The sequence below is a fragment of the Corvus brachyrhynchos genome, unplaced genomic scaffold, assembly GCF_000691975.1.
Source record: "Corvus brachyrhynchos isolate BGI_N302 unplaced genomic scaffold, ASM69197v1 scaffold14, whole genome shotgun sequence".
Taxonomy (NCBI): domain Eukaryota; kingdom Metazoa; phylum Chordata; class Aves; order Passeriformes; family Corvidae; genus Corvus; species Corvus brachyrhynchos.
This window is the reverse complement of record NW_008239110.1, coordinates 20,222,719-20,242,897: the sequence shown is the minus strand read 5'-3', so window position 1 is coordinate 20,242,897 and position 20,179 is coordinate 20,222,719. Positions and strand designations below refer to the sequence as shown.

At 39.2% G+C, this 20,179-nt stretch overlaps 1 protein-coding gene across 1 annotated transcript in view; it reads right to left on the bottom strand.

Moving 5' to 3' along the window:
* MTHFD1L (methylenetetrahydrofolate dehydrogenase (NADP+ dependent) 1-like) overlaps positions 1-20,179 on the bottom strand; it is a 148,382-nt gene that overhangs the window by 62,793 nt on the left and 65,410 nt on the right. Inside the window, exons 21-23 of the mRNA XM_017739428.1 lie at positions 3,140-3,279; positions 1,304-1,345; positions 147-247 (exon numbers count right to left, since the gene is read on the bottom strand). Of these exons, the coding sequence (XP_017594917.1) occupies positions 147-247; positions 1,304-1,345; positions 3,140-3,279 (283 nt within the window). The remainder of the gene's footprint in view (positions 1-146; positions 248-1,303; positions 1,346-3,139; positions 3,280-20,179) is intronic.

Below are 20,179 nucleotides of genomic sequence, written 5' to 3'. Positions count from 1 at the left end.
CTTAAATATCTTTATATTCATGATGAAAAAAGGAAATTCTTTAATAGCTTCTTTGTTCATGCCAAATTGAATAATTTAAAAACCAAGAAAAGTGAGAAATTTGAACTGTGTATTTATTCACAAGAGTAATGAAAGAACAGACTTACTTGAAGACGTTTAGAGCAACCACAACAGGAACTCCAAAGAGCTGAGTAATTTGAATCTGTTTCTGCAGATTACAGCAGCCATCAGCTACCAGCTGGAGGTTCTGTGCAATTAAATAAAAATTAATGGAAATGGTAAGATACATAAAGTCTTCTCCAGCCAAAGAATTTTCCATAAATTTAAGAGAACATAAACAGTGCTGATCATGACAGTTGCAGGCAAGTGAAATGCTTCCAGATGAAAGTATTCTGGCACTTATTAATTCTCATTCCAATTAATAAACATCAGACATATTTAAGTAACTAAGCAGTGTCCAAAACTTGTACATGAAACCATTGCTCTCTTTTGAGACACAGGAAGATGGTGCAGCTGATGACTGGTTGCTTGTCGTGGTTGTGAAAGGTTTCAGTCTGCTGTTTGCAAGGTTTATAAACAGACTGCAGTAGTGGGGTGGGGTTTAATATACAGATGTGTTAGATGCAGAGTTCGTATGTACACATACATAACCCAGATAAAAGCACATTACTGGATTTCCTTATTTACTCTTTTACGCCACACTTTGTAGGCCTTGTCTTAATTGTAACAAAACACATATGCTTAGCCTCATACAAGCAAAAAAATTTGTCTGAAGTGAAGTGACAAAGAAAACAAACCAGCAGAATTCACTCTTCGTTTGAAGAGTGGCATCCCACCCCAAATGTGAGGCATAAACATATTAAACTTGTTGTTTAATGAACAGGTTATGCTATCATTAATTTCAGGGAGTGTTCTTGACCCCTACACCACTCTGCTCTTTTGCTTCTATAAATGCTTGTGTGTTGAGCAGTCTGAAAACTTAGTGGTCTTGCAAAAACTACTGAAAAAAGGTTATTTTTCAGCTATTTCAGTTCCCCATTACAATCCATCATGCAATCACACACATAATACACACAAGAAGGGTAACAGAAAGGGGCTGAGGGAAGATGAGGTGGTTTTACTTGTTGGCAATGCCTGTTAGAGATGTTCACTTGAATGTCAGCATTAGAGCATGCTGCTGTCAAACCTGAAGCTGTGCACACTAACCAGCCAGGGCAAGGAGAAGTTCTGATTCTCTGTACACCATATTATTTTGTTCCTTTAAACAGAAACCTCTCTTAAGTTTTATAACAGTTCCTCTTACCTCTTCTGTGTATTCTTTCTTCAAGGGGGCACCAGCAGTTACCTGGGATCAGGTAATAATAAACAGTCAAAGTCATCAGAGATTGATACTTGTCATATAACCCTAAAGGGTCAGAAGTGCAATTTTGCTTGCTTTCTCTACTGCCAGTTAACACACACCAGTGCACACAACATCACAGCCTGACTGCAGCAACCAGACCCACTACCCCATAATAAGGAGAAGGGTTAGACGCAACCACTAACCCTCCTAAGACAAAGCATAAGCTTATGAATAGTACAAAATTTATTTTATTTCCAGTTGCACCAGTACACAAAGAATAGCAACACTTCCTATTGTATTTGGGTAGCAAGATACGGGTCTTGCCTCGGCAATTAGTTGCAAAAGACTACCAGGGGAGGCAGCTGGATCTCATTCTACATGTTGTTACAACACACCAGCAGTGCAAAGACAATAGGCAGCAACTTCCAACAGCTGAAGAAATAACAGCAACACACAAGAACATCATCTCTGAGTGTCCTGTAATTACTGCCCATGGCAAGGAACGGCATGCAAGTAATTTGCTGGAAAGCACAAAGGTATACATGCAAAGTGCATCACCAAGGTACTGGGGTACTATACTGAGTCTCCAAGGTCCACATAACATCAATCTCAGGCACCAGACTTACTCACTTTTGTCTCTAGCATTAGTCCATTTTATAGTTAACCTCCCAGTAAAAGTATCTGGTACTCTACATGCCTCAGTGATGAATGCATCACATTTGTAAACAAATGAAAGCTTTAAACTTCTAAGGACACAAGTGAGACAGAAATAGAGACAGTTATTAAAACATATTTAAGTCCTATTTTTGCTAGATTGAATGATAACACTTGTGAAAATATAAATGCCTTGACAGGGATGGAGAAATATAATTCAAAATAAAGAAAACATGCATTAGAAGTGGCCTAAAATGATAGATAGTGATATCATTATATCAACCTGAAAGACTGAAAAAGGGTAGCTCAGCTTTAACTCTTAGAGATGATTAGCTGTAAGGGAAACTATGCATTCTAAAATTTTGTGGCTGTGGAAACAGCTCTGGTATTTTCACCCAGTGTGACTGTTTCCCTGGCAGCATCACTCTCTAGCATGCTGGGCAGATGAAAGTGTTCCTAGGAGTTAAGTGTCTGTCTGCTCGGCTAGCAGAGTCTGATCTGATTACACGTTTGAGGAGCTCTTCTACAATCACTAATCTGTAAAGTCTCTCCCATGGCTCAGACAACAGAAAATTATACACTGGTGACTCTTGGTACACCAGGAAAACACTTGCAAAATTTCATCAGTTACTTCAGCATCCCTGAGGGAATTAATCGGAGCAAAATAAAAGGACATAAGGGGTACCCATTAGTGGAGTGAAAGAAATCTCAAAACCTTCACTAACAATGTTCTCTACTTCCACTCACATGCTGCAACTCGAACTCGTCTCATTTCTCCTTGGCCGTCAAATTTCCCAACCTGTGACAACTTCAGTTCACTTACAACTACTATTTCAAAAGCTAGGGAAAGGAATATGTATATATACCTATATCTTGCAGCTTTTTTTTTCATGCAACAAACTTCCCTTGCTCTGCAAGATGCAGTACTACTTCAGAGCTCTTCCGTCCCTCTTCTTTCATTTGTGCCTTAGCTTTAGTGATAGCATTAACTTCAGAGACAACGTCTATATAACGAGGTATCTCAGAAGGGTTATCTAAATACTGCCCCATAGACTACTCCAAATAGTTCTTAAATCAAGGTATTTTACTTATTTCAAATATTAGCAACAACTTGAGTTTTCCAAGAAAGGTGCAAAAGCTTACATTTGGCCCACCTCCATGCATCTTCAAAGCCCTCACTGTAGCAACAAGGACAACCACACTGGGAACCAAGCCAGACGCTCTGCATTTGATGTTGAAGAATTTCTCCATCCCAATGTCAGCACCAAAGCCAGCTTCAGTTACTGTTAAACATAAAAAAACCAGAACAAAACCACACATTAAACATGTTTTTGGTTAAACACTGGGGGATATTTCTACTTTAGCATACAGTGCTCTTAAATACACACTAGTACTCCGTTTTGAATGAACTTTCAAATAGAGGTCTATTTACATTACTGAGTCTGATTAAAAACCTATTCCCAACTCAGAAATAAATTCTCTTATTCTTGATATGTACAATATGCCATCAAAGGTAGTTACATGGGGGGAAAAACCAAGCAATCTAAATTACTTTGAACCAAAGTACTTAAAAAATATCTAGTCCTCTAAAATCAATGCTTCTGTGCAATTATGGGTAAAATGATTGCAAATTCTGACAGATATAAGACTTTCCTATATTATTCCTCCTCCTATGATTTTACTCAAAATGTGCTTTCATCACAACTAATGGACCTAAATTCTAGCTTTGCAGAACTTCTGGTGATCTCTTGCTTTTGTGGAGCGGATGTTTAGTTATAAACACAAACCAGCAGTTACCGTCATATCTCAGTGTTGAATATGCTCTTAAATAGCAAATTTAATAATGGGATTTTGCACCAAAGAAGTCAGACATGAATGTAACATGACTTAAGAGAAAAATCTGTGCAAAATTAGGATACACCTGGCAAAGTATTTTTAGTGGAGCTACAAATAAAAAGAAGATAATCCGTAATAAATGGTATCAGTCTCTTCAGAGCGAATCTGTCCTGATTTGTAGAAATTATTTCAATTGCTTCTTTTAAAATCCAAGTTATTTCTTTATAATAGACAAAGACAAGCACACAGCAAATAAAAAATTTAAGGGATTAAATCTCCTGTTGGTTGAAAATTTGCTGATGCAACATTTTCCCACCAGAACACACTAAAGAGCTGGGCTCAATGAATGCCTCTGAAAGATGTGAAGGGACTTTCAGGCAGACAAGTCAGGGCAGGAAAATAGTTTGCTCCAGAGGCTTCTGGACCTGACTCCAAGCAGGGCTGGTAACATGTTCTCATAACCCAAAACAACTTGTAAAAACCTGTAAATTCCCTTTTCTTTCCCTCTTGCCAGCAGTTTTGTCTCTCATACTTAGGAGGGGAAGGGACCACAAACAGCTGATTGAACGTTTCAGGGTTGGCAACCTGCAGCAGGGTCAAGGAGGAGGTACAGATCTGCTCTGTTGCTGTGACAAAAAGTATCTCACTGTTGGCAGCCGATGCACTTTAGGAAGTCCCAGCCTTTGTGCATTTGTCCTAACCCCACTGGTCCTTTTCCACCTCTTCTTCGTTTTGCACAGGCTGAAACAATTGCTTGGATCTGCTCTGAGGGAGGAAATGGCTGCTGGAGCTGGGAGAGGCAGCAAGTAGTAGCAAACAAGAGGGTGGGCCTGCTGGGGGGAACAGGGACCTCCTGAAATAGTAACATGGCAAGTGTCATGATTAACATTCTCCTCAATCATTGTAATAAGTAAATCATCTTTTTCTAAATAGCCCTGAGAAAAACAGACACACCAAACATGGGGGAAAAAAAAAAAAGAAAGGGAATATGTTTACACAAATGCAGTAATTCATAGGAGCAAAGCTAATGTCAGGATAAGTCACATTAAAAGCAAAGCCAGGGATCACATTTCTGCTTTCCAGTAACCCTCATTCTTCTTCTTCAGTCTCTTATGTGGCATAGGGTGATTAATGAGAACCCTGAATTAGGAATATATAACCACGATCAATCTTTAATATAAACAACAGATAAACTACCAAGTGCTTGAGAGGGTGGGAAAATAATTTGTCTCTTACAGAGGTTGCCAGCACATATACATAGCAGTCTCCTAACATTTCCAAACAAAGTTTCCAGGGAGTTAATCCATTTCATGCCAAGCCTTTTCAAGGGTCAGTTTCCCTTTGAGAAAGGGGGGATTGCAAGTCTGCCTTTCAGTGGGAGAAAAGCAGAGACGTCAGCCTTGCACAGCAACTGCTTGCACAGCAAGCCACCCTTTGGGCAGTCCAAGCAGCCAGCGCAGTGCATGTTCCTCTATTCTTTGCAATCTTTCCTTTGATATGGAGGGCAAAATTCGCATTTGCCTAAACAACCCAAAGAGTGTATCAGAGTTCACCAGAGTGACTGCTACAACACGGAGAACGGGATTTTTGGAAGTGGAGGAAAGGGAGACGAACATCAGTTCTCATCAGCTTTCTCCAGTGTGTGGAAGGAAACAGGATGCAGTAGAAAAGCTGCCTGGATGAAAGTTGCAACTCCATTTTATTTTCTCTAAGGAATAGTAAGAAGATAGAATAACATGCCAAGCTCTTATACTTTAAAATCTTTGTGCTGAAACACTTAATACAATTACTTTCAGATTGTTTCCTGCTTTCAAATGAAAGCATCAATGAAAAGCACAGACTACGAATGGGAAGTTTCAAACTACTCTACATTTAGTGATCATGAGATAAACCAGCTAATCACTTTACATGTAACAACAGAAACTGAAAGTAGTACGTGGTGAGCTAATCACTTTACATGTAACAACAGAAAATTAAAGTAAAACATGGGTCCATTTATTTTGATAATAATTTCTCATACATAGTTTGTTAATAGAAGAGAATTACAGAGTACAGGTGAACTCACTTAAATTTTGGGTAACAAACATCTACTTAAGTAGTGTGGTCTGATGTACTTCAACTGAAGAACAGTTTATGACACAAGCACTACTACCTGCCTATACATTTTTGCCCAGCTTCAGCTCCCCTCCCTGGATGCCTGTTTATCTCATGCCCTGCTAAGTGACCATTTCCCAGCCCCATGAATCATGACTATGTGGGATGCTGCCCTGAAAGCAGGTAGGCGGTTTATAATAGGTACCAGCATGGTGTTAACTGCTTGCTTTGATTTCCAGGCCACAAACACAGTTCTAATGCAGTTTTAATGAAAGTGAAGAGGTAAATGATCTGCCTTCAGCAAGCTCACAGAAAACACACAGGTATTTGCACTTCCAGTCTGAGAACACAACTCCATGGCAAACATATACTGACCTAGATCAGTGTTATTACAGTCCCCGGCCTTGATCTGCATTCTGGATCCCCTCCTTGCACCGACAAGACTCAAGAAGTGCTAAAAGATTATCTCCTGGGTGCAATTTTCAGTCAGTACAGTTCTCTGGACTCTCACTGTGTGGTTGTATAAAGTGCAAAACCTAAAGTGCAAACCCGTTGTTTGATTTTATGCTTCAGTTTTAGAGCCTAAGCATAATAAAGAACATTGGAATGAGGACTAAAAATTTAAATTTCACGTATCAGAAGTGCACTACCATTACATTACTGTTAAGAGTGGGCTATAGGCCAAGTCTAGCAATTAATTCACATATATATATATCAGAACTAAACTGCATCAAAGTGCTCAAGTAAGGTCACATAGTTTGTTCTCCTAAAATATCCACATGAACGTGACCGAGAGCAGCTCATTCTAACACATCAGGGTAACTGCAGTATCTTGGTTCAAAAAGCCAGTAGGCAAAACACAACACACAGGTCTTCCTAGAGATCATTTATGTAATACCTACTTCACTCACTCCTGCTACCAAAATCATCCATAAACCAGGGTTTTCATTCAGAGCAAGAATCCAAAATACCAAAATTAGGTACAAAAGGGGAAGGAGAAGCCTGTAGGGGTGAAACTAGGCAACAGAAATAAGTCTGTCAGATGGTGTAAAGTCAGAACAAACTCTTCACTGGGGTCTGTAATTCTACTTCAGGGTTCAGGCAAATGCACGAATCACTCTGATGGTTTTGTTTCTTGTTTATAATTATCATAACCTCCTTCATGTAATTACTGCCTTACCAAGGACATCTGGGAATCACCTACATGTGACAATAGATTAAATAGACAGTGTCGCGTGTTAAGCAGCTAATCAGATTTCACCGTCATTCTTAATACAAAATGTAATTTTTCTCCATCTAAAAATACATCTATCTCACTAAAGCTGCATAAAGTGGTTCCACATTAGTCTTACATTGATATAGTGCTTAAAAGCCTTACAGAAAGTGATGTTTAGAATATTTTTTAAAAAGCTATTTCACCCACAACTGAACTTCATGCTTACTGAGGGTAATTTCTAGTGAAAGTAGCTTTTCCCTAGTCAGCCCTTTGTATCAACAAATCAATGTCAAAATAAAGAATTTGTACTACAAAGGGCCAAGTCAGATGCACACACGAGGCGAAGCTTGAGGACGAATTGTGTGCCTGGATTCCTGAACAATGTAAAAGGAAATGGAAACTCTGAGCTGCAAGTTGCCATTTACTCCCCACATGTAAACATATCTGTTCTGGTGCAGCTGTCTGCTGGTAAACTCAGGAAAGGAAGAGTTCAAAGTCACAGAAGCACATGAACTGTGAACCTGGAACTGGAGATATGCTAGCTATAAAGTACTGATATGTTCTTTATTAAGTGAAAAATACCAAGGTGCACAATCGCCAAAATAAACCAGGATGATCAGTGATTTTTCTAACAGGATATCATATTTTTGTTAGTATAGCTAGGGATGAATAAGCCAGATGTTTGTCCATTTTGACTCTAGCAATTATTTGATGTGAACTTCCATTATTATGACTGATTCTGGAATGTAACAGATACTTTTTTTCCCGCTCCCCTCCCCTACCTACAGAGGGAGTTTTCCTGTTCATTTTTCTTTACACGCATTTTCAGATGTCATGGAACACAGGAACTGACTGCTACCACTGCTGAACACAAAGTCCAGCAGAAAATACACATGAATTTGTTAAACCTGAACATTTTCTATGCCATGAAGAAAATACTTTGCACTGGTTGTCAAAATTTTATGTTGTCGTTGTGAGGTGTAGAAGAAAAGGTAATAGGAAAAATACTTGCCCCTAAGTTTAACAGACCATAAGCTAATTGGATGTAATGTGTACTTTCCACCCTTTGCTAAAGAAAGATGCCAGGGCAGTGTTTGCCACGCCAAGGTCTGGGCACTGGAGGTTTCTGATTGTTGACATACAATCCATGCTTTTGACTGAACCAGCAGATATGGCAATTCATTCTGCCTTCCTTCAAAGGAGTCTTATTATCTCCTTTGGCTGAGTCGCAGGCCTCCACTAACAGTCACTGCGTCCTGGCAGCAAGGGCTGCACAGGAAACTTGGCTCCCAGGAATACATTTAATTTAAGTGCTGATTCCCTTGGGACTCCATAACAAGCTATTTCAATATTTTCCTTAGAAACAATTATTTTTCCATAAGAAAGTAATTTTACCATTGAAATGCAGAGCAGCTTTAAATGAGAAACTAAAGGTTACCTCATAACCTCTCAGAGTTACTCACTTTTAAAATCAATTGCTGCTAACTTTCCAAGAGCATCCCATACACTAAACAAAAGAATAGGCACAATGACTCATATAGACTATTCCCACACTATAGACAAAAAAGAATTGCAGAAAGTTCATTTATTTACTACAAGCCAGACAGGTAAAGAAAACCCTTAAATCTCAATCCTCTGACGATCAAGGACACAATTTCTCTTTGTGGGTGTTAAAGGCCTGTTTATGTATGTATGCTGCAGATGTTGGTTTTTAAATTCAGGGTGGGAATCAAACTGGAAACTCCAGGAGCTGACAGGGGTAGTGCTGTGTGACAGAAAGCATGCTCTGCACATCTCCACAGCTCTGCTTGCCCTCCCCGTCTTGAAAATATACAGAAATGCAACTGCAGTGATTCCTGCCTCCAAACCACCAATTTAGGGCACGGTTTTCCACTGTGGCTGAATCAAATGAGCACCCAGCCTTGCTGAAAGGGTAATCCCTGTTCATTTTTCTGTCTTCTATCTTTCTCTTCTGCTCTGTCCCTGCTGCCTTTTCTGGCATTCATTTAATTGGAAGGTAAATTGTTGGAATTTGCTGAACAGAAAGTGAAAACACACAAAAACAGAGAAAAAAAAAACAACAAAAACATCTGTAATTTTTTCCACTGGGCTATATTTGAATTAGTTGAAGTAAGACCAGAGAAGTGTCTGAACGTGTTCAAACAAGCAGCAGAAGCAAGGGAAGGAAGGAAGATACATTTCAGCAGTGGAAAACTTAATTCTTTCCTAGCCACCTTGTCAAACCATATTTGGATATTCAAATGTAAAATCTGACATTTTCTTGCAGTTCACTAGTAATGAGCTCATTATTTAGATTTATTACTAGAGATTAAAAAACAGAAGATGTCTTACAAGCCACAAACGATTCATTCTAATAGAAATTAAGTGAGCCGAATTTGGTTTCATGGGCTACACGTTTCTTTGAATCCCTCTGATAAACCTGCTGGGTTTTACAGTCACTCTCTCTTAATTTCTGTGTCCTATAATCATGTAAAGACTCGCAACTCATAGGCTAAGTGTTGGGCCCTGACATGAATTGTAATGAATAGCTGAATACACTAACCAAATATACACAGCCCCTCTTTTTGTAACCTCCTTCTCTTATAACATTATCCAGAAAAATTCAAACAAAAGAGCTGTGAATTTTTGGTTGCATCCTTTCACCACTCATAGCACATTTTCTTTGAGGTAACAGAGTAACATTTGCTCATAAGACAGATGACCATGTTTGGAGCACAATTAATGGCACAGGAATAAGGCAATTACATTACATACTTTAAAGATCACCATGGCCTTTGGCAAAAGAATTATTAGTCTTCTGGTAATTACAAAATTAAAACCTCACCACTTTTTTATTTGGAGTTGTGTGGAAGGAATAATTAACAGCAGCACTGATGGATCTTCACTTAAGGCTATTCTTCTGCAGTTCTGCAAGGAGTGTATTAACTTATGGTACCCACAGTATCCCCCTAAGAGCTTAAAATAAATTTCATCACACTTAAACCATGTTTCTCAACGCATATCTCACTACCAAACTTCCATTTACCTTCACTTTTAAAAGATCCGGTTGGCTGACACTCCTGCCACCAATGCGTCTTTCATCAAAGGGAAACTGCCTTCTGTTGAGCTCTCAGGTTTTGGGTCCTTCTACACTCCCCTTGAAAAAGCTATTGAAAATGGACTTTGAACATGCTTTGAGAATTCATGTTACAAGCATCTGGAAAACACTAACTTCAAGGGGCAGGCAGAGAGCCTGAAAATTTCTTGCCTGGAAAAGTTCTAAGCATTTCATCAAACGGTCATGAAGCGATGCCTGCTTTAGCACCAATACTGCACTGTTCTGTGAAAAAGGAAAGAAGGGATGCAAAGAACCCTATTCTTGAGACAAACCACCACTGGGTGAAGACAAACCACCCTGGAAGAAGACAAACTTTCTGAAGAGCAGCAGAAATACAATCAGGCAATGAGTGACGATACAGGTAGTGAATGAGGAATACACAATTTTTGCAGCCAGACAAGATACCATCAGAGCCTATCTCAACTCAGAGACAAAATCCATTTAAGCAGCACCTCTCACCACAAGCCGGCTTGTGGATGCTCTGGCATGCCTTCGGACGGTCATGGCTGGGAGAGCAGGAGAGCCCAGGGAATCACTCTGCCAGCCGCCCAAGCTCCTCCTCGTTCTCATCACAGAACAAAAGCATCTGTGCACAGACAGCAGAAGAGTGGTGTCGGCCGAGGCTGCGGCGAATGCCACACAACAAAGGGCCGCTGAATCACGATGATCAATGCTCCTGTCACTTGCGCAATCACCCGAGGCACGCCAGGCACGGAGTCATCCATCACTGCCATGTGAGCCCACCCCACAGTGCATGCAGCTATTCGCCCTGGGCAGCCGCCCTGGTACAGCTCCCCCCGACTCTGCACCAGGCACATGGAGAAGCATTCTCCACTCTGCCCTCCTAAAATTCCGGGGAGCACTTGCTTATTATGATAATGATTTTGTCCATGACTTAGGCACTGTCTTTTCCATGTACACATGTAGGAAACCCTTCTCCTAGAAGGACAAACAGGTTCTGTTTTATTTCATTCCACTTAAGTCTTTGCTAGGAGACAGAATTCCTTCCTTTCATGATTGGCCTGGGAGAGGACACCAACACTATTCTTGACAGCACAACTACATGTCTTAGAAATTCATGTAAAAGGGCATTGCCTGTTATGTATCCCCAGGAAGAAGAGTATTCCCCTGCATTAGCAGTTTGTCTTGATGCAAAAATGGCCGAGTGAAACATCTGATGCAAACAAGACCATCCCAAGAGCTTTGCTGGAGAGCTCTGTGAGAGTGGAAATTACACAGACTGCAATTCGTGTATCAAACGCACACAAAATTTAAGATATCAGTAAACAGAAAGACGTTCCATGGGGACAGAGAACGCCAGCTACTGTTAGTAGCATTTTAAGAGACAGGAAATAATGCCTAGGAGAGAGAACGTGCAGCATAAGCCACAGAAGAGCAGAGGAGGGTAAAAGAAGCAGGCAGGTAAAGCCCACTGTGCTGCAAGACTTCGTGAGATAGCCACATACACGGAGAAATGCAGCAGAAGCAACTTCGGAAATCATGGAAGATTTTCAGATGGAAGCTCTCCAATACCTTTTGCAGGTAGGCGTTAGTTTGGTTGTAATCACCTGTATTTTTAAAATAAAATATACAAAACTGTTATTTGAACGTCTACTCAAAGTGTAAGATTGGTGATCTGTGACAAACTTATTGATATGTATTTACTGTTTTCCCTATAGTTTTTTTGATAAGAAAAAAGAATTCAACTGGTTAAAATTGCTGTGGAAAATAACTGTGTCTGCTAAATGATATGATGTCACGTGTAATTTATCTTACAGAAAGAATTACAAGCTGCGGAGAGAGAAGGTACTAAGGTCACATGCCAACAAATCCTAAGTTCCTACATGGAATTCCCAATTAAAAATGCAGTCAAAACCAAAATCAAACCAAACCATACTTCAGCTGGTGTACAAGACAAATCCTTTCAACTACTCATGGCTAAACCAATTCTTTAATGCCTATTGTGAATTTATCCACTTAACCACAATTCATGTAATCAGGGTAAGACAATTGCCATTGCAAACTACCCATTACCATTTCTGAAATATTTCGACATTATTAGCTGATCCGTCCTTACTATGGGTTATAAATTATTAATTTTTTTTTTCAGTTCCTCTTCATAATTGCCCATCATCTTGTCATCTCAGCTACTCTATCATCCTTTAGCCCTCCCCCACATTTTTGTGCTTTCTTGCTCCTTGTGCAGTGAAGAACCCCAAAACGTATACCGAATTCCTAATTGGCTTCTGGAAAGGCTGAACCTGCAACCCTTGATTTATGAAGCTGTTACTCAGTCTCTTGGGAGCTCTGTTTGAGATGCAGTAGATGGAGGCAGCACAAAGATACCGTGTCCTCATGCATGTAAAGCATCTGCTTATCCCTGAAGCTTCATTCCCACTCAGAGCTTGCAGCCAGTGCCAAGCTGAAAATACATTAGAAGCATGTGCAGGTAGCAAAGTTGAAGAGCTTGATATTGTCAGCTTCAATAAAGCTGTCGGCACAGAAAGCCAAAGATAAAGGGACCAAAAAACAGGGCCACCATATAAAAAGACAGGCCACCCAAAATTTTAAAAAGGCTGTAACCTACATTTTTTCTTACTGTATCTGAATATAATCTGTTTTCTCAATCAAATCAGATTAATTAAACAGCAGATTTATAAAACTGCAAAAATTAAATTACAAGGTCAGAGCAGTAAACTGACCCTGAGATACCATTTAGGATATTAATCTTTTCTTTTAATGTATTATTTTATAGAATCACAGAACACTTTCAAATATCATCAACATCTGACCTTCAACAGCACTTTGGCTATTTGCCAATACACCACTCTTCCGACCATACTGGCCATACATAACCTAGCATTATTTGCAATCTCATTAAAACGTTTAAAAATGGTTTAGAAACAAATTTACATCCCTAGACATGAATTCTTGAACTTTTCTTTAAAGCTAATCCCATTAGGTGTTAAGATCAGATATGTAAACAAACATACTTTCTGTTTTTGAAGAGAAATAACTATTTCTCTGTAATTATTTTCTGTTAAAGTACCCAACATACAATAATACATAGAGTTTGTTGCTTGAAAACTAAAAAACCCAAACAAAACAACAATTCAAAGTTAGCATATTTTCAGACAAATCACACTAGTTTTCTTTTATATTGCACTACCATAGCGTACTTCATCTCTGAGGCAAAACAAACCATCTGTAAATAAAAATATTTGGAACCCTTATCATTTGCATTTTTCTTCCAGGAACATCTAAAGATACGATCTTAACCATTTCCCCAAACCATGTTATTTTAATTGGGCTGGTAGAGAGTGCAGCACACGATGAGAAGAAAACATATCAGAGTTCTGATCCCGAATAAGAAAATGTAACTTTAAACAATATTTTTTGAAACACCTGTTAACAGAGCTCTCAGTGTGTGTGAGCTTATGGAATACTAGCAGAAAACAGAAAATCAATTCTGCAAAATGTAAACTTGTACTAGAGGATATTAAAACTTTGCCTACTATAATTACCATAATCAAAAATGGAAATACATGTATTTATGTCCTTTCCATATTCCACATTTGTATTGACTTCTCTGGAGTCCTGACGAATTAAGTCAGCCATTCCAAAAGTAAATACACAAAGTAAATAAACAAACAAACATCGCCCCTCTGTATGTGTACATTATTAACAATTTTAATTATAAAAGCTTTCAGAAAACAAAGCACTTGCAGATTAGAATGAGTCAGAAAATAAAAAGCAAACACTGGTTTCTCCAACATCATGTAAATATCTGAAGAAACCTAATTCTTATACAAGTAGTCCATAAAAAGAACAGTAGGTTTCAGTATCAAAAGGTCAGTAAACCAACCAAACAAAAGTCTAATAAAGAGCTAACATTTTCAACTGATATTAAAAAGAAACCATCCATTAAAATTAAAATTGAGCCTTTGAAATGGGACTTGAACTCTTTATGCATACTCTGCCCTGCTGACCCTTGCTAAAGGGTGCAAGTCAATATGAAATACTCACAAATGGATAGGGGATGATGGATTTTCTGCCAAATAACCCTAAGCAAAAGTAACGCTGTTAGCTAGGGAGCCTGCTTTTATTTCCTGTGCCAAGTGATGAATTAAGAGAACTTCCTAGCATACACGATGTTTTACTGTTTGCAATTTTTTTAACCCCTGGTTCTTTTCCTCTTATAAATGAAAACAATACAACCAGTAGGTAACAAGAGAACAAAAGGAACTGCTTCTTATGCATTGGGAGTTTTAAAACTAGGTAAGATTGCAAACTTGAGGAGGGAAGGGAAATAAACAGAAGTTGCAATGTCATCAGTTTCTACTCAGTAGAATGGTATTTTATTTATCAGGAACTGGGCAGTGCCTTTACTTTCTGTATGAATGACAGATCCTTCCTATCTATTTTTACCTCTGGGTAACTATCCTGAGACTGAGAATAATGGATAGCCCTTAACAGTTGTACACTCCATTTAGTTTATGTGTATCACTGCCAGAGGAAAGAGTTGTGTTCATCTCTAACATGTTGCAGAAGAGGTCAGCATACAGGACATTAAAATACCACATTAGATTGTAAGTAAATTCCTGATGCATGTTTAAGCACTGGCAGCTGCCGTGGCTCTACAAAAGCCCTGTTACCTTAAAGTTCTTGTTATAGCAGTGCTTGTCATCTCCCCACTTGGCTATGGTGAGACAGTTTTTGCCCCCAAGAAAGTCTGTAAACTGAAAAAACACATCAGGAAGAATGGGATTATATGTGCAGGCATAGAGGCTGAAATTACTTGCTCAAGGCCAGAAAGCCAGTCAAGGATGGAGGTAGGAATAAGATGTATGGCTCCTGTCAGGCACTGCAGCACCCCAGCCACATGACAGACCAGGAGATCTCCATCAGAGACTGTGTGCTGCTGGTGGCAAGCAATGGGCTTGGCAGCTTTGTCTCCTTATCTTTCGCTAGGCCAGAAAGAGGAGACAGGACAGGTTTCCTCACGGCACCAGCTCCTCAGGAGCCAGCCAGCTCTAGTTAACAGCCAACCAGAAGGAACACTCCCACCGCCCTTCCTGCCTCCCCATCATCATCACACACATTCCCCAGGCATTCAATACCATCCCAAACACCATCTCACTGCATCTCTGTTCTACTCTGAAAATCCATATGAAGGGAAGAAAACATGGATTTCTCAAACAAGCTATGAATGTCCAGTTCTCTGCTTGTTTGTCACCCAGCCAGCTCAGTCACCGTGTGACACTTCATTCAGCACACAACCAACACACACATGCCCCTTCACAGCTCCTAGTCTGTGAAAAACCATTTAATTCCTTTTCTAGTGAGGCACAGAGCAGCATCCATCCACCCAGAAACAATAAAAACCCCATTGAAAATAACTGTGACAAGGCCATGCTATCTCTTAATTATTTTCTGTCATGTAACCATTAAAATTTCTTTCTTCATACTGAAATCACCAACTACTTCAAAATTCTCTAAATGTACAAATTAAAATGCCTGGTCTCTCACATGAAATCTGGCCTGAGAACCATGGTAACTTCTGGTCACTAGGAGGAAAGGCAGTCAAATAAACAGCTTTGCTATCCTGCAAGGTGAACTTTTTGAATAGAAGATAACGTCACTATTAATTACACAAGCTCTAAAAGACAGGAAAAGACAGAGCGAGCTGCTATGCTAGAGAACAAGTGTCAGAGCCTGCAAAGGAAATGCAAACAAATTACAAGGGTCTTCAGCCTCACAAATTAAAAACCAGAAGCTAATAACGTGAGGTTACTGTAATATATTAAAAATGGAATTAAAGACCCAAAGTGCACAAGAGATGAATCCACTGCTCTTAATAAAGTGTGAAACAGAATTTTCAAAATCCTGGAAGAAGAAGAAAAAACAAACTGCATAGCTTGTATCAACATCTTAAATAAGTTCCTTTTCTTTTGGTGCCTTGTACCTGAAAAGTATCAAAACCTATTTTCAAGTAATGTACGAGGAATGGGGGGAAATCTGAGTGACTACAGGCTTTATGGTTTCCAAACAGATTTTTAAGAGGAGTATAACTTAAAAAAAAATTGAAACAAGTAAGAAATATAACCTTTGTCTACCAGAGGCAGGCTATGCCAGATTAAAAGCTTTCTCCAGTGATGAAAATAGGACAACATCTCATCAGTGATGAGGAACAAAAGAAACTGCTATAGCAATACATTGGAGTCTGTCAGCAAGGCTGGAAGAACGTAACTACATGATTAAGGGAGAGAATAGGCAGCCACCACACAAGAACTGTGGGACAGGAAAGAGGACCAGCCCCAGGGCTCTCATTTACTATTTGTTAAACCACCTCAGCAGAAAGACTGAGGAACACTGATGGAGTTTATTGGCAACAACAAAGTTTGAAAGCATATCACACAGGAAAACATTCCTGTGGATTTATGAAGAAACGAAGAGAAGCAGAATGAAAGCTATTAGTAAAGAGTTACTGCCATTGGAGAAAAAATGACAAAAATCTGACCTATGATTTGGGAACTTCATACTTGCAAACAGCAAGGAGGAATCTGGGAGCCTAGCAGTATTAAGTCAATCACCGTGACATATGGAAAATGTGTGCTTGAATAGTTAGAGACAGTATTATAAAAAATTATCACTTGAGGAAGAGAGGACTAAACTGTAACACAGTATTGCAAAAAAAAGAACAAATGAGTCCAAACTGGCCATGGCAACCCAGCCAGCTCACCAGTAGCAAGAGTTAAAAATCCTAGCTGGTTTCAAACTGGAGTTCAGTCGGCTGATGAAGGAGATCACTTGATATGCTTGTCAGATAAAGCAGAGAACTCAGCTAAATGGCTGATGATTTATAATCACATGTGATTTTATTCCTCTAAATTGCCCCTTGCAATTCTGGATATAAACAGCAGATTTGGGAACAAACATTTACAAATATGCTTCGAAGCAAGGAAAGACTTAGTAAATTTCTAACACGTTTTTTAGATGTATTTTTTTTTTTTTTTAAGGGAAGAAGGTAAAATCTCACTACAAGACAGTTCACAATTTAGGAGGTTTTGTCTTCAAAATAGCACCACCTCTCCTGACTGGGCAAAACATTACTTTTTTATGCCAAGTGTAATATTGGTTAGATATAATTCAATAGTTCATGATCAATACCAACTTTCAGTTTTGAGTTCAGCTTTGCATAATTAATATGATTTCAAATTAATTCAGCTCTGAAATATAAAGACATATGATACTGAAGTCAATGCTAGAATGCTTCCTTACACACAAAAACATTCAGGACAGCTCTCTTCTACTCAATCTTCCTTCTGCAAAGCTTTATTTTGAAATGTATGCTAAAGAGCAGAAGAAAAAATTTATAGCAATCTGCAGCGACAAGGTGGAGTCAGAAGTTTCTCAAGGACTCTGAATATAAGAAAAAAGTTTGATTCTCATTTCACATAATAATTCATAAATTATTTCAAGAGTGTTTTAAGCACTTCCTGCAATAGAAATAGATAGTAATTTAAATCATTGTCACCTGACTTCCAGTTGCAGCAAGCTATAAGCAAGCATGATCTGCACCCAGATTATTTGTGACAAGGCAGTAAGGAAACTCAGCTTTCAGGAACTCTGACTTCATGCCAGTGAAGAAAAACACATTGTACTACATCTTGTCTCTGAAGACTTTCCTGCTTACTGGTAAGAAAATTTGCTAAGATTTTAAAAGCATAAAGAAGAAGATGATTTTTTTGTTTCCACTTTACAACAAGTGAAAGAAATGGAATTTACTTTTACCTCAGCAGCTGTGAGGAAAGCAATAAAAACGGCAGCCTGGATGTGAATGGCACCACCACTCAAGTGAACGGCACAGATTCATGGACCTTCTAGCAGTAATGGTACCTTATTTTGCAGTTTGTGGTACCACTGAGACTTGTATTATTAGACCACAACTTTAAGAGCCTCTCAGCAATACCAACTAACACAGTATCACCTTCCCTCCCCCTCCCCACCACTGTCACAGTTGTGCCCAGCACAGCTGCTTGGGCAGCTGCACTATGAATGGGGTCAGAGAAAACCACTGTAAAGTTCTGAACATCCTTTTTCTAGTTTGTAGGACACACAGATCAGGACTAGGCAAGTAACACCTATACTGATAATGCCATCAACCATCCTATACTGCGAAACCTTAGCCTTGCTTTAACACTTTAACAAGAAAAGCCACATTGTTCAGACAGCAAAATATTGGAAAGCAATCACAGTACAACTTGGGGTTTCTTTGTGAAAATAAGAGTGAAGAAGTCAGAGATTAAATAAACACAAGCTAGAAAGATGCTGGGAAGACTCTTAAAAATTAAAGCTTTCTGGAGGGTCACTGCATGGAATCCCCTTCTAATGGTATCTGTTGCTGCCTGTAGTATCAAGCAAAAAATATTAAAAATAAATCCTTGAACTTGACATTTAAATGTAATAATATCACATGTACTAGTGGTGCCAAAAGAAGTTTAGCCAAAGTATTTGGGCTTTATTTCCTTTTTTGGAAAAAGAGTACACTAAAAAATGGATTGAAGTGTCTTATGACTTTAAAAAAAATCTACTGAAGATTATTCACTTAGTGTATTAAACACATACGATTTTTATAAGGCACTTTATAAACTTGTCAAACAATGTCTGCTCTGAGAGTATGTAAAATGGATACCCTTTGAAATACAACTTTGTATGTACTGAAGAGATACTTAGAACAGCTAGCATCATTAGCTTACTCTAACCAACAGAGTACCAACACAATAAAAAGAGTCAATTACTTAGCTTATAAAAATTTACTGCTTCTACAAATCTTTCCAATTACATCAAAGAAAGTGAACTTTTCTTAAGTCAGCAACAGTTTGCAGTAATTCCCTTCTTGTCACCTGATAAAACACACCAGGACAAAGTTGCCCAGCACAGCATGCTCTCAGCATCAAATGTGACATGCTTATCAGGAGTAGCAAAGCAAGCAATTGACAAACATGAAGTCCAAACCTGAAAAACAAACTTGAGAAGAACTTTGCTTTAGGATTCCAAGGATCTACTCATGCTTCACTTGTCTTCTGATTTACAGTAACCCCTCTCTTCAGCTGAAACATCAAGGGATTAAAGAGATGGATGGGGTACTCTGTTGAGTTGTGTAGTGCAATAATTTCTGACACACTGACAGCTCAGGAAAGCCCTGAGTTCAGAGCACCACAAAACCAACAGTTCCAGGGACACGGCAGCTGTGATGATGGGTACGTTCACTGTGCCACAGCGTGGGTGCTCCCCATGCAGGGGATGCCTGCAGCCATGCTCAGTACGCCACTGTCGCTCGCAGCAGGGCCGGGGGGAATCTGCAGGGAAACACTAAAAAGCTGAGAGGACAGACAAGTGCAAACCAGCCAGTGGCAGCTGTGGCATTGCACTTAAAGTTCAGTGGCAAAACTCACATGAAGAACTCAAAATTACAGCAAAAAGACTGAGTCATCAGTGCATAGCAACAAGGCTCAGGAAAGAGAGAAAGGAAAAGCTGAGCTAAAAGGCTTAAGCTATCTAAAACCTAATGAGGGCCTTTGATTCATTTGGATACCTGAAACTGAAGCAGGGAATGCCTTCAGTTAGGGAGGGTTCACAACAGGACTCAATGGTTAAACTTCATTTAGTTTTTTTTTAAAGCAGGCTGTCTACATCACTGTTACCTGACACTACTCAAAAGACACAGCACGATGCCGTTCCAGCTGAAAAGCAAGCAGAGAAACAGGCAATGCAGGCCAGAGAGAGAAAGTAAGGTTTAAAAATAAATTTTAGAAGAACATTTTGAGAAGGTTTCTCTTTTTTTGCCTTGGCTGTGGCACATGGTCACACAAGCAATTGGATCTACGCAACAGATTGGTTTCTCACTGCTGGCTGT